Here is a 15,089-nt window from a genome sequence, read left to right as displayed (position 1 = left end):
CCCACTTCTGTCATCCACACCAGAAGCACCAAAGGACACACACACACACACACACACACACACACACACACACACATGCACACGTGCACACACGCATGCCACAGACTCCCTTTAGCCCCAGAAGGATGCCTGCCTACACACGGGGTATCTCCATCATCCCTTTGACTAGATAGAGGATAAGAAGCTGCAATGCAATAAGTAACTTAGCCGAAGTCAAACAAACAGGTAAAATTATGGGCTCAGAAGTCACCCTTGCTTAGAGGCCACTGAATTCTCTATCATACTGCATTGTGAATCTGAATTTTGTTCATCTCAGGTAATGGGGCTGTGTAATATATATCATAATTCCTGGCTTGGAAAGCAGAAACCAAGTATGACCTTGAAAGTGCTCCCAGATTTTTCTTTTTCTCCAGATTTTACCCCCCCCCAGTAATTTTTCCTTTGTTAAAAAATTTATGGTAAAATATCTATAATATTAACCTGTATATTGTTATCAAGATAGTGTAAATGGAAGCTAGGGTCCCATACATACTAGGGAAATGCTCTGTGCTGAGCTCTGTCCCAGCCCCACCCATTTTTTAATTTAAATTAGAAACAAGCTTGTTTTAAATGCCAATCCCAGTTTCCTCGCCTGCCCCCCACTGACCCCCTACTCCATCCCCTGTCTGCTCCCCAGGGAGGGTGAGGCCTTCCAAGGGGGATCTTCAAAGTCTGTCATATCATTTGAAGCAGGGCCTAGACTTTCCCCCCGGCCCCGTGTGTCTAGGCTGAGAGAGTATCCCTCTGTGTGGAGTGGACTCCCAAAGTCCATTCGTACACTAGGGATAAATACTGATCCACTACCAGAGGCAGGAGCTGATGCTCGCTTACTGGCTCGCTTCTGCGATTTGCTCAGCCTGCTTACTTAAAACACCCACAACCACCCACAGTAAGCTGGACCCTCCCATATCAACCATTAATCAAGAAAATGTTCCACAGGCTTGCCCACAGGCTAATCTGGTCAGGGACATTTTCTCAAATGAAGTTCCTTTTTCCAAAATAACTCATTTGTGTCAAGTTGACATAAAAGCTAGCCAGAACAGTACCCATATGACTACATCGGGTGGGATGGGATCACTGTGCTATTCTGCCTACTGTTGGCATAGTTAGCACTCTCTATCATAAGAGGGAAGGGGAGCAGATTAGTTCTATTCTGTGCAAAGCCTGGCATTCTTTTCTTGCTTGATGTCTCCTTTACAGGGACATCCTGTCTCTCTTCTCTGTGAAACTCCTTGCTCATAAATGTTCCTCACCTGTAGCCCTCTGAGCAGAGTCCCCAGATTTTCTGGGGTACATTTCAATGGCTCTTTGTATCTCTTAACCCTGAACTACTGAGTTCTGATCAGGCATCACAGGAGTGGTGTGCCTCACACCTCAAGTTGAAGCATCCTACCTTGGATGATCCTGGTTCTATGGATGTCCTTAAGACATCCATAAGCATACAGGAACAAAAGTTCTGGAGAATAAAAACTCACTTTGCATCCTCACACGTCTATGGCAAGAGGAACACAATTTCTGGAGAATAAAAACTCACTTTGCGTGCTCACATGTCTATGGCATACAGGAACACAATTTCTGGAGAATAAAAACTCACTTTGCGTGCTCACATGTCTATGGCGAGAGGAAAAGAGCTGATGAACTTTGTGAAGATGGAACAGAGTGCAATGCAGTAGAAGAGACAAAGGGAAGGTGGGCACCACATGCATGACCTTTGGGACTGCGTCTTGTCAGTCTCCACCAGCCACACCTGCCAGCAAGCACCAGTGCAGCAATGTGCATGTGCATTACCGAGTGTACCAGTATTTGTGCATGTGTGCCTGTGTGATACACATCTGTATGTTTGTGGTGTGTATGCTGCTTAAAGACAGACATACGTTCTGACAAATGCATTCTTAGGCAATTTGTCATTGTGTATACACCATAAAGCGTCCTCACAGAAACTAAGACGGCTATCACTAAACAAAATAGTCTTAGGGACTTCATTATATACGCTGCTCTTTATTGGCTGGTGCATCGTTATGCAGATGGGGCGCCAGTGAAGGGAAGTTTACCAGACTTTGTGAACAGATGAGAGCTAGAGGCAGGGGGAAATCAAAGGAAACTGAGGTCTGGCCTGGAGAAGACTGGATACCTCCAAACAGTCAAGAAGTGGTTTGGGTCTAGGGTTCAGAAAAACAACTCCAGGCCTGAAGTAAGAGAGAGCAGTGGACGCTCAGGAGCAGAGGGAGGTAAAAGGAAGCCGGGTCCAGCTGCATGCTGCAGCACAGGAGTACCAATGGGTACTTGGCAAAGCCGGATCCAGCTGCAGCTGCAGCACAGGAGTACCAATGGGTACTTGGCAAAGCCGGATCCGGCTGCATGCTGCAGCACAGGAGTACCAATGGGTACTTGGCAAGGACAGTGGCTATTGAAGAAGCAGTGACAACAGTGGCAGCAGTCAGGGCCTTTCTCTGTGTAGGGACATCAGCTCTTGCTTGATCACAAGCCAGACTTTGGTTTTGTACAAGTAGAACTAGCCTGGAGAGCTAAGGTTCCCAGCATGTCATGTAGCAAGCAGGTGCCTCAGACCCTAACAACAGTGCCTCTATCCAGAGAAAAGATCAACTTGTTTCTCTCATTTTCTCATCACAGATTAAAACTATGTTAGAAAAGATGTGCCCAGAGCCTGGTCTACTTAAATGTGTCCTCAGAAGCATTGATGACAACAGGTGTTTGTTCCATTTACAAGGGAGAACTCCTGAGTTTATGGCAGAAACCTTTTTTTTTTTAAAGAAAGAAAAAAACACCCCTTCCCCATGGAAGAAAGTCCTGAACCTTGCCCTAAGGCTTACTTTTGAAATCTGGCTACACCTAAAGCCCGGGAGTCTGGAGCAAGGTGGACACTCCCACCTTCTGTAAATCCCTTTGCTGTCCAGAGGACCTACAAAGCGTGAGAACCAGACAGAGTGTGAGCGGGTTTCAAAGAACCCATCCCTGTCCCTTTCCTGCATGCCACCATGACAGGAGGGGGTGGGGTGGGGGACAAGGCTGTGAAGTTAGCCTGGCTCACTACTGACCAGCACCTGGTATCCCACTAGAGAAGACTAGATGGCAATTTTCTTAATTAAAGGAAATAGCTAACCTAATTCTCTCTTTCTGCAACTAAAGGACATAGACCAAATAAGACAGATAAGATGCATAAACAGAGAGAGGATTCAGCTGGCCACGTAAGTCAAGTCCAGGAGCACTAATGGAGATAAAGACGCAAGGAGCACTGAAGACAAGACATGAAGTGGGCATAGCCCCTCTGTCCTCTAGAACAGCCACTGAGGTATTTGCTTTCACAAGGCTGAGTGTTCAAGGCCAGCTTGACGTGTCTGCTTCCTCATGGGCACACAGAGGTGATCTGGTAGGCTTTTGGTAGGATTAAATGAGAACAAAGGAGGGAGACCTGGCCTGAGGCTTCTGTTCAAACTGTCAGCCAGAGGCAGGTGATATTAGATGACATTATTCTGACTCTCACACTTCAGTGGCTGCCAGCTTTATGATTTTCACATTATGCCATAGAAACTAGAGGAACGCACAACTTGTGTGGTATACTGAAAATGCTTCCTTGCCTGAAATCAGTTGGCCCTGAGCTTTCTGCCACTCTCTCAAGCTGCCAAACCATTGGAGGGCTGAAAGGATGCCTCGGGGAATGTGCACATTAAGCATCTTGCCCGGGAAAGGCATCCTGCAGGTAACTTCTGGACATCTCGGGCTTTGAAGGCTGACAAGTACTGAAGAGGAATCTGATGACATCACAGAAGCAAAGATAGGGAGCCAGGCATCATCACCAGTAGCATTAGGTCACATTCTCCTAGCTCCCCTGATGGTACTACTGAAACTGCTGACACTTGGTCCCCAGGGAAAGTGAAGGTTGGAATAGGAAAGAGCCTGTCTTAGATTATATGGCTGTCAGTGAGAGCCTTGTCCTTACAAAGCTCCTGGTATCAAGCCCATGAGTACTTTGATTTCCCCAAAATCCTGAAAGAACTCATGATTTAGCTCTTAAACCCCACCAAAGGAAGATCAGAGACAACTTGAAGATGAAAGGAAGATTTTGTTTGTGAATATCCGGAAGTAGGAAGTTAAAACCTCAAGCAACACCTTACTGGCTCCATCTGCAGATAGAGCAAGGGTCAACATATTAGACCCAGGCTCCCTTCCAGCAGGCAGCAGAGCCCATGAACAATAAAGGCTTGAAGAACAAGCTCTGGAGGAGGCAGGAGGCAGAAGCCAACTCAGTCTACTCCTTCCTGTCCCTGGACTTCTTTAGCCAGTGGAACACGTGGACCTCAAGCCCGAGGTCTGGCTGACAGGTCTTGGGAACAGCTCACTAGCTATGGTGTCTGCACACCACCACTCCAACTCCTTTCTTCTTTGTGCAGGAGTCTCCTAGGGCGTGACATGCAGTCACTCAGGAGCCAACAGGGCAAGACTGTGCTGCCCGCAGTGCCCATCTGTTACATGGTAAACTCTACCTGAGTTTCATTCCTATCTCTGACTCACTTTGTTACCCTCTAAGAGTGAATCTCTGAGACCATCTCTCGAATAAACTCCTGCTTGGAATACCTACCTTAACTCTGAACGATAACTCACTGCCCTGAGAGTAGGGCGTGGGGCATGATCCTTTGCACCCCAGCACAGAACAGGGACGCTGGACTGTTGAGCAAAGATCCATGTTCCCCAGTGACTTGATGCATTCTTGCTCACCTCAGCTACACACCTGCAAGTCCTTGACCCTCCCCTGCAGCTCCTCAGGCCATCGCCAGTCTAGGCTGCTGGCCAATGAGATTTATGGCAATGCAGTAAGATTTCATCTGCCAGGAAGCTTTTAATAAGCCCAAGTGGTAGAAATATACTAAAGAGTTGATTTACAGCCTCCTGGCTGCAGCCAGCAAATTATTTTTTCCTGTGGAATCAGCTAAGCAGGAAGATATTTCATGGTTATTTCAGCTACGTAGATTTGGGGTGAATGGTGCCACCTCTGTTGCCTGGCTGTCTAAATGAGCTCAATGCAGTATATCCTCAGAGAGTGGACAGGACACAGGGGACAATCACATCCTAGGCATTCATCATGGACTGTCTAAAGATGAGCTTCATGGGGACAGGACACAGGGGGACAACCACATCCCAGGCACACACATGGTATTTTCTGCTCTAAGGATCGAGTCCATAAGGAATAAAATTCCTAACTCTAGGGAAAGGGCCCCTTCTGAGAGGAAACTCCAGAAATAAAATGTCTGGGCTACTGTTTCTTTATCTGTTCTTCCTTCTAGTTACTAGACACTAAAATTAAAAAGTTCAAGACAAAAAAAAAGTTCAAGACAAAAATTGCAATGGATGTAATAGAGAACATGGATTGTCAGAAATTCTAGCTGAAATTCTCTGTGGAAGAACACAAACCAGACAAGGCTTCCCCGAGGGAATTCATTCGCTCCTGCCACAGTGTCTGGGCACCTAGGAAGATCAAAAGACCCCCTGTAATTCTGGCACATTTAAGGAGTCCCCATATCTGGTATGAGGGAGAAGCAGGTGGTCTTTTTCCAGTGGGGAAACATCCAAGTCTGTTAGAGAGTGGAAGGACAGAGAACCATGTGTGAGGACAGAGGCCTAAACTGACTCAGATGTATGAAGACCACAGACAAAAGCAAAGGGGATTCTTATCTTACGCGATATTATAGACAATAAATTAGGCCTCTCTTCTTTTCCTTCAGGAATTATACATGAAGAATTATGTTACTTGGCCTATGAACTACAACAATGACCAACACAGCAAGACAGTCCCAAAGATGCAACAGTACCACTTCCATCTTAGGGGTAAATAAATGCTATCTAATTTGACTTAATGTCTGCTCATTAGGAGAGAATTTATGCCTGGTACTGTAAATGTAGCCAACTCTTTACAATGGTAAGACTATGGGCCCTATAAAACTACTGCTGCCACTATTCTAAGTCAATATAATTTCTAACTTCATTTAAATATTTATTCTTATACTCACAGATATATGTAGCTCTCAATGTAGCTCTCAATCCTCATCAAAGAAATGTCTTTTTGCAGCAGACAAAGAATATTCTAGAAATCTACGACTTTTTAAAATGCAGAGAAAAACTAACAATAAGGTGCCCAGTCTGAAGTAATGCTTCAACAACACCGTCTTTACACCAAGGACTCAGAGAACATTGTGGAAGATAGGAGAGGAAAGATTATAACAGGCTAAGGACCAAGATGTCTGCTGGAAGAGTATGTCTTCTATAAATAACAGGGAATTTGTACCCAGGAAATCTCAACAATATTGTAGGTAGGGGAAATCTTACAAATCCCACCCCAAAAAGAAGAGATATAAACAATTAATAGTTATCTAATACCAAGTAGTCAGTCATAAGTACATAAATACACAAGCAACACTACATGAACTCAGCAGGCTGTATTTAAACACACACACACACACATCAATAGTAAAGATAAGAGGTTGTAAATATGATAAGGAATAGGAGATAGACACAGGGAGAGATGATGTAAATACAAAACTCTACTTGAAATTCTTTATAAAATGATGAAAATAATGGTATTACTTGAGATCTTTTTTATTGTGGTCTGCATTTCTCAAATGGGGAAAAAGCAGAGACCGGGTCATGTGCTGTTTTGGTTTCTATCCAGGTTATGTTTAGCAGGTGTGGAGTGAGACTGGGAACATGGCTTAAAATAATAATTATATGTGGGTAGTTGAGCTATTCCGAGGCTTAGCTGAGTATTTGGGTTTCTCTCAAGTAATAGTGAGGCATGGCTAGCTGTCAAGAAAACAAATGCAGCTGAAGATAAGTCAATACTCTGCCTTTAGTAAAGCAAGAGAGCATATGGGAAAGAACGTCTCAGACTGAAGTAGTCCTTAGGTCCTGAAAGCCTTCCTTCTGTGACAGGGAGAGAGAAGACACACTTGCGTGATGGTGGAAAGACACAAAACACGATTCTATTCTCAGAAAAGAAACGTGGTTCTTCACCAAAAACAATACTAAATTTCAAAACCATGAGTCCTATGGACAAAGTGTGTCTTGCACAGGTGATGTCTGGCTGAGGACAGAGACTGAACCTCCACTTGGCTGAGGACCTGGATGAGCCTGTATCACTCGGAAACAAAGAAGCTACAAGATCCATGGGTCTTACAAGACTGTACCTAATAGATGATGTAATTTATTCCTTAAAACTCACAACATGAGGACCATTTGTCGATATTGCTTTGGAAACATGACTTATGTTCTCACTTTTACCAGTTAGAGGAATCAGGGTAATTAGCTTTTGTTGGCCTGAAATATATTTTTGGCTGTGAGCCTAGCTTTTAACAGCTGAGCCATCTCTCCAGCCCATGGCCTGAAATATATAAAATGTTTTCCCAGATCACACTCATTCCCCAGCTTAGTTTTATTTGCTATGATTTTAATACTCACAGTTTAGTCCATAGGTCATTTTTTTCTTTAAAAAATTAGGTAAAATCATAATATCAGTAACTACCCCCACAATGCTGGGTGCATCAATTCAGCATCACAAAAAAGGGCAGGACCCAATAAGGCCCCACCCAATCCTGAGAAGCTATAGACACTTGCTGGAGAAAGAAGTCATAAGATAGTCACATGTATAGTGCCCTTGATCAAATAAATAAGCCCACAGCTGTATTCACACAGGCACAACTAAATTCAGTCGGCAATAAGCAAGAGACATTGAAACCAAAGGATAACCTGGTGGGAAGAAGGGCTTCAGTAAGAGGAGGAAGGAAGGGAAGGTAACAGTGGGGAATATGGCCCAAGAATATTATATATATATATATATATATATATATATATATATATATATATATATTTCAAATGTATGAAATGGAATTATGAAAGAACAAGTTGAAGATTGGTGAGATGTTGCCCTTGTTTTGAATCAAACCCTGTGTATTGGTCCCTAAGTCATGTTCTTCTTATCCCCACTAGGGGCATCACAAGTTTTGCACCAACGGCAGCATCTATACAAACTGCACTCAGGAGATCCAAGGGTGCACAGCCCGCTACCACATCAGGTGAAACAGGACTTTCTCTACAGGAACCTGGGCTACAGATGCCTAAGGAAGCCAGCAGGGATCTGAATTGTGAGTATGACCTGAAAACAAGGATGTTAGCTGAACAAGGACTCACAGGTGGACCAGCAACCCCTATGCCTGGATCACCACGGCTGCCAGGGGAACCAGGGATCCCAGGTGTTCCTCGGTCACCCTGAGGAGATAGAAAGAGACAATAAACAGGTCAGTGCTGGCAAGACCAGGAACACCGTGCAAGGATAATTATGCTTCTCACAGAGTCCTGACTGTTGCTCCATCAGATCCAACCCACCACCTACCCTTCATGCTCCATTCTATGACACACTAAAGGCACCCATCCTCCCTCTTGGTCCACTCCCAACATGAACCAGGGCCCTATGATTGTGATCACATACCTCTCAAAGTCACCACAATTTGAACATGGCCCCAACTATGACTAGAAAACTAAGTCTACTCCCCGTGTGTAGACCATCTAGTTATGACGCTCTCCCCTGGTTCACCACACCTCCATCCTAACCACACGTGCAGCCGCATGTCAACTCAGATCCCCAATCATCAGTAAATAAACACACTGATGCTTCAACATTTTCCCAATGCCTACATTTCATGAGTAGCTCTTTGAGGTGTGGTAGAAGAGTCTCAAGATAACTCAATATAGCTTCAAGCCATGTGGTTAAAAGCATGGATTTGTGTACTGGAGGGTCAACTTTAAATTGTGGCCTCGGCACTTATGAACTGCTAACTTACAGCCATGACGAGCACCCTGAGCATGTTTCTTCACCTATCAGAGTGGCACGCAGGAGCAGCGGAGCCAGTGCGGCAGCATGCTAATTAAATGTGTTAAGCGCTGCTGCATTTGTTGCTGCATTTGTTGCTGCTCTTGCCATGAAACACTCTGGACTTGATGGGAAAAGAAAGAGAGGGAAAGGGAAAGACTTTGCCATTACCCATAGGAGGAAGTTAAAGTTCCACTTTCTGGTGTTTTAATTCCCCCAAGCACAGATCAAGAAGTGTTTCTGGCCAAGGCTGACTCTGAGCGGCCAGCAAACCTGACTGCTGCTGACACAGGCATTTTTCAGCCTTGGATCACCACATTTTATACAAATATTCAGATTTTGGGTGCCTAGTTGCTAATGAGTTTGTTTGCTGTGCCTGCCCAACCCTACAGGCAATGTTGGGAGATGCAATAATCCACCTAGGACTGTTTCTCACAACCCAAATTCAAACTACACATTACATAAGGGATTGCCCTTCTATCCCTCCAGTTTGACAATGCAGTGGCAGGTGTCCGGGGATGAGTCAGCTTGCAAAAGGAACAAGCCCAGAAGCTGGTCATAAAAACCCAAAGAGATTACATTCAGAAAGCTGACTATAGGAAACATTGATTTATTAATATTTACGTGTTTAAGGATTTAAAAATGCTGTTAATAAATAGGCTATATTTTTGCCCAAAATGGCTACTGGAAACCACTTGTATCGGAGGCCTTTAAGAAAGCAACGCTGGTGCCTGTGCAGGTAATCATTGCTGCCATGAGTTCACGTGTACCACAGCCATGTCCTATCCAAAACCATTCCACAGCACTCTCCCCCATGTGCTCAGCCCTACAGTCTTTCCTCACGCTCCTCTGTGTTTCCTGAGCCTCATGTGTGAGAGGGTGATACAGGTGTCCCTTCCAGACTTGATGCCCCCATTCATCTCTTCCCACAACACGGAGTCTCTGAATTAACAACTGCCCACGGCATAAACGAGTCTCTCTGACCGCAGCCGACGAGTCACCATAGCTGCACTTAGTGGGCGTTTCCTTCTAAAAGGAGGACATGGAAGTTGGTGGGAAGATGTATTAGAGAACCCAGCGAGATCTGGAGAGAGGTAGGTGGAGGGATTGCTATGATCCAGACAAATTGTGTACATGTATGAAATTTTCAATGAATAAATAAAAAACATTATTCAAAAACAGAGAAGAGGAACCATGCTTCTAAGGTGACTTGCTTTTCCTGCTCTCATGATGCCTACAGTCAGGTAACACTCATTGTGCATCCCATGTAAGCCTAGATCCTAGGCTCCAATCCCCACCTGCAATTCAGTCACGGTGCCTGCTTACTGTCAGTACTTAGTGCTAAGTCCTGAAGTGGAGTGTCAACCATAAAGATGAGAGGAATGAAGTTCACAAAGTCCTTACAAAAAATATAGAAACCAAAACCCAAATCCCTCACTATTTTTTCCACTGTACAGTTTTGGCTTCTTTGTCATACGTGTGTGGATTAATGTCACAGTCTTCAATTCGATTCCACTGATCCACATGTCTGCTTTTATGCTAATACCAAGCTCTTTTTATTATTATACCTCTACAGTAGAGCTTGAAGTCAGGGATGGCAATGGCTTCGGAGGTTCCTTTATTGTACAGGATTGTTTTGCCTATCCTGCATGGTTTGTTTTTCCATATAAAATTGAGTATTGCTCTTTTGAGGTTTGTGAAGAATTGTGATGGGATTTTGATGGGGATTGCATTGAACCTGCAGATTGCTTTTGATAAAATTGCCATTTTTACTATGTTGATTCAAATGGCATAACTGGATATGGATATGTAGAAGAATGCAAATAGATCCATTTCTATTGCCTTGCACAAAATTCAAGTCCAAGTGAATCAAAGACTTCAACATAAATCCAGTTACACTGACCCTGGCAGAAGACAAAGTAGGAAGCAGCCTTGAACACATTGGCACAGGAGACCACTTCCTAAATATATAATATTAGTAGCACAGGCACTGAGAGCAACAATCAATAAATGGAACCTCCTGAAAAGGAGAAGCTTCTGCAAGGTAAAAGACAAATAAATAAGACAAAACAGCAGCCTACAGAATGGAAAAGGCTCAACACCAACCCCACATCTGACAGAGTGTTAATCTTCAAAGTATATAAAGATCTCAAGAAATGAAGCCTCAAAATACCAAATAATCCCGTTTAAAAAATAGGGTACAGATCTAAACAGAATTCCCAACAGAATAAACGCAAATGACTGAAAGACATCTAAGGAACTGCTCAATATCCTTAGCCATCAGGGAAATGCAAATCAAAACAACTCAGAGATATCATCTTACACCTGTCAGAACATTTAAGACCAAAAGCACTGATGACAGCTTGTGCTGGAGAAGATTTGTAGTAAGGGAAACACTTCTCTACTGTTGGTGGGAGTGCAAACTTGTACAGCCACCTTAGAAAACAGTATGGTGGCTTCTCAGAAAACTGTGAATCAACCTACCTCAGAACCAAGCAATACCACTCTTGGGCATATGCCCAAAGGATACACACTCATACCACAAGGACATTTGCTCAACTATGTTCATAGCAGTATTATTTATTCTTAATAGCCAGAACCTGGAAACAACCTAGATGTCTCTCAACTGAAGAATAAATAAAGAAAATGTAAAAAAAAACAAAACAAAACAATGAAGGACATCTTGAAATTTGCAGGAAAATGGACAGAACTATAAAAAAAACATCCTAAATGAGGAAAGACAAATATGGTATGTACTCACTCATAAGTGGATATTAGACACAAAGAAAAGGATAACCAGGCTCTAATCTATAGACCCTGAGAAGCTAGGTAACAAGGAGGATCCTAAGAGAGACATGCATGGATGCTCCCGGGAAGGGAAAATAGATAAGATCTCCTGAGTAAATTGGGAGTGGGAGGGGAAAGGGGAGGGGGGGAAGGAAACACGAGAGGATGAGATGGTTGAGTTGGGGGAGAGACAGGGAGGGAGAGCAAGAAAAGAGAAATCTTGATAGAGGGAGTCATTATGTGGTTAGGGAGAACTATGGTGGTAGGGAACCTCCCAGGAATCCACAAGGATAACCCCAGCTAAGACTCCTAGCAATAGTGGAGAGGGTGCCTGAACTGGCCTTCTCCTCTAATCAAATTGGTGACTACTCTAATTGTCATCATAGAACTTTCATCCAGGAATTGATGGAAGCAGATACAGAGATCTGCAGCTAAGCACTGGGCCGAGCTCCTGGGGTCCTGCTGAAGAGAGGGAGGAGGGATTATATGAGCAAAGGGGTCAAGATCATGATGGGGAAACCCACAGAGACGGCTGACCCAAGTTAGTGGGAGCTCACTGACTCTGGACTGACAACTGGGGAACCTGCATAGGACTGAACTAGGCCCACTGAATGTGAGTAACAATTCTGTGGCTTGGACATTCTGTGAGGTCACTGGCAGTAAGACCAGGATTTATTCCTAGTGCATGAACTGACATTTTAGAGCCCATTCCCTATTAAGGGATACCTTGTTCAACCTTGATATGGCGGTGAGCAGAGCTTGGTCCTGCCTCAATTCGATATGCCAGACTTTGATGACTCCCCATGGGAAGCCTTACCCTAACTGAGAGGATTGAGTGATGGTAAGGTCAGGGGAGCAGGAGGAGGGGAGGGGGGACTGTGGTTTGTATGTAAAATGAAAAATTTAAATAAAAACATTAAAAATCCCTCAATAAGCCTCCCTAGTATCTGCTATTTCTCTTCCTTGTCCTTCCAAGCCCAATGTGGCTATGCCACCAGCTGTTAATGATCCCCGTAAAATAGATCATCCATTGCCCCACCCTCAACTAGTCTACTAGATCTTTCTTAATTACTCTTCAAATCCCTATTTAGTACATTCTACTTCTTCAGGATGATAGAGTATGGTTAGGCCTGGGAAGCGTAACATGCTTTGGACCTAGAAAATCTAACTAAGTAGTATGAGGAAGGGGTGTCAAGAAGATAAATACAGAAACCAGTGTGAACCTGGCCCAGCAGCTCTCTACAAGAGTGAAGGCCAGGTAGGAATATCTCAGGCATCACTGGGTGACTCTCCGTCTGGCCCCAGCATAATGTCATGCTCCTGCTGTAGCCCTGGGAAGGCCTTATGATGTCTCTATACCTTAGGCCCTTCATCAACAAAATATTAAGATTCTATCAAGCTCCTCTGCATCTGGTGCATTATCACTTAGCATGAAAGTAGCTATAGAGGTGAGACACACACCAAGTACTGCAGTTATGTCATTGCCATTTTACTGAGTTAGCAGAAAGAAAAATTAGATGCACACATATAAAGTCAAGTACATCCATTCCTTTTGTACCTTGGTTTTGCTTTGAAGTGATTGGTGCAGATTTCCCTGCTGAAGCTAGCTTCCATTCCCTTCCCAAGGTCACATTTCATGTACATCAGTGACTCCAACCCTTGAATGACAAGTTACGCTGTGAATGTATATTCCTTCCAATGCTGTGTACAGCCCTTCTTGTGGTTTGGATGGGAAATGCCCTCCACTGGCTCATGTTTTTAACAGTTGGTCCCAAGCTGGTGGCACTATTTGGGAGGGTTACAGACACTTTAGGAAGTGCAGAGTTCCTGGAGGAAGTACCTCACTAGGGTGGGGCAGGGTTGAGGTTTTATAGCCGGTCCCCACTTCCTGTTTTTACTGCCTCCCATTCCTCTCTGCCTACCTCTACTGCCTGCTTTCTGAATATGGATGAAATCTAATTTCTCTGCCTCCAGCTGTGTTTATTCTCTTCCGCATCCTTGAACCTACTGGGATGCTTCCTGTGTCTGGACAAAGTGTGATCTCTCCACTTCCTGGCAGGCTGACCTCACCTCTGGATGACATGCCTTCCTGATAGTGGGCTCAATCCACTCTGCAACTGCAAGTCAAAATAAATTCTATCTTCCGTGACGTGCTTTTTGTCTTAGTATTCTGCCACACCGATAACGAGGCAGCAGATACACCCGCTTCCTGTACATGCCATTGCCTCTGAGAACGTGATTAAACTTCCATGCCCCAGGTTCCTAAACACTGACCCAGGCACCACCTTGACCCAGTCATTCCCATCCCACAGAGCTGTCTCAGCCTTCCCTCCCTCCCTGTCTGTCTGTCTGTATGTATGTATGTATCTCCATTAGATTTGTACACATCATCATTAATTTTCACATTGACCTCTTGATGTCCATGAGACCATCTCACCTCTGACTTCCCTACAAACAGCATGAAAGGAGACTCCCCTTTCATTTTGCCTATTCAACAAACTTTACCACTATGTATCTCAAACGAGTCTGATGCAATGTAGAGTAGATATCTGTGTATCTCTGTACCAATTGGCTTAAGGCCTGATGATTTTAATGTCCTCTGCCCAGATACCAGAACAAGCAATACTTCATCAATTGCATTTGTGTCAGGCACTGAATTCTGCCTTCCTCAAAATAAGCTTCTCTCCTCTCCTATACCCCAGAGGAAAGAATATGCTAGCAAGACCTCTCTGACCCAACTCAGCAGCAGTGAGTCTATGATTGATTTTTCTGCACAATGGCCAGGTCTGGCCCCATCTATGTCTGTAGCCTATTGTGATACTAAAAATTCCCTCAGGAAACCACTTCCCAGTTTAATGAACAGACCCTTTTAGAAAACAGCCCCCAAAGGACACAAAAATAAACCTAGCACTCTGTCATCAAGAGCAAGAGGACCAGTGGATAGGAAGGAACGGAGTCCAAAAGGCAGACCTGGGACCCACATTCCAAGAGTGCATATGTGAAGAAGTTTGGGGTCTGAAAGGAGATGGAAGTTCTAAAACAATAGTTGTGTGACATAAGAGCTTTTCTCAAGGAGCCCTTTCAGTGTCAAATATTCCTTACTCCTCCAAACAAAAATGTAACAGGGTCTCAGAAAGCTAAAGCCATTTGCTTTCCAATCATCGGTCATGTGGATGGTTGAGCTGGAATTCAAAATAAGTTCCCTGTGAAGCCCAAACATGCTCACTTTGCAGGAAGCAAGTGTCACTTGCTGAGTTGTCTGTAATTACCACCAACCAGGAGACATTGAGACATGCTGAAGGAAACTTCTAGATCACTTCCTCCATTAATCCCATGAGGTATGTCCTCTCAACACACAAGACAGGACTGAAGATCTCTCTCCATATCT

General features: G+C 44.1%; 1 protein-coding gene across 2 annotated transcripts in view; it reads right to left on the bottom strand.

Moving 5' to 3' along the window:
* The window catches only part of Col22a1 (collagen type XXII alpha 1 chain), a 258,039-nt gene that overhangs the window by 85,320 nt on the left and 157,630 nt on the right, over window positions 1-15,089 (bottom strand). For both annotated transcript variants that reach the window (XM_040735687.1, XM_040735686.1), the window contains exon 40: window positions 8,236-8,313. In XM_040735687.1, coding sequence (XP_040591621.1) covers window positions 8,236-8,313 — 78 coding nt within the window. The remainder of the gene's footprint in view (window positions 1-8,235; window positions 8,314-15,089) is intronic.

Source organism: Mesocricetus auratus, unplaced genomic scaffold, assembly GCF_017639785.1.
Source record: "Mesocricetus auratus isolate SY011 unplaced genomic scaffold, BCM_Maur_2.0 Super-Scaffold_100047, whole genome shotgun sequence".
NCBI lineage: Eukaryota > Metazoa > Chordata > Mammalia > Rodentia > Cricetidae > Mesocricetus > Mesocricetus auratus.
The sequence above is the reverse complement of the archived record's forward strand: the minus strand, read 5'-3'. Positions and strand labels throughout refer to the sequence as shown.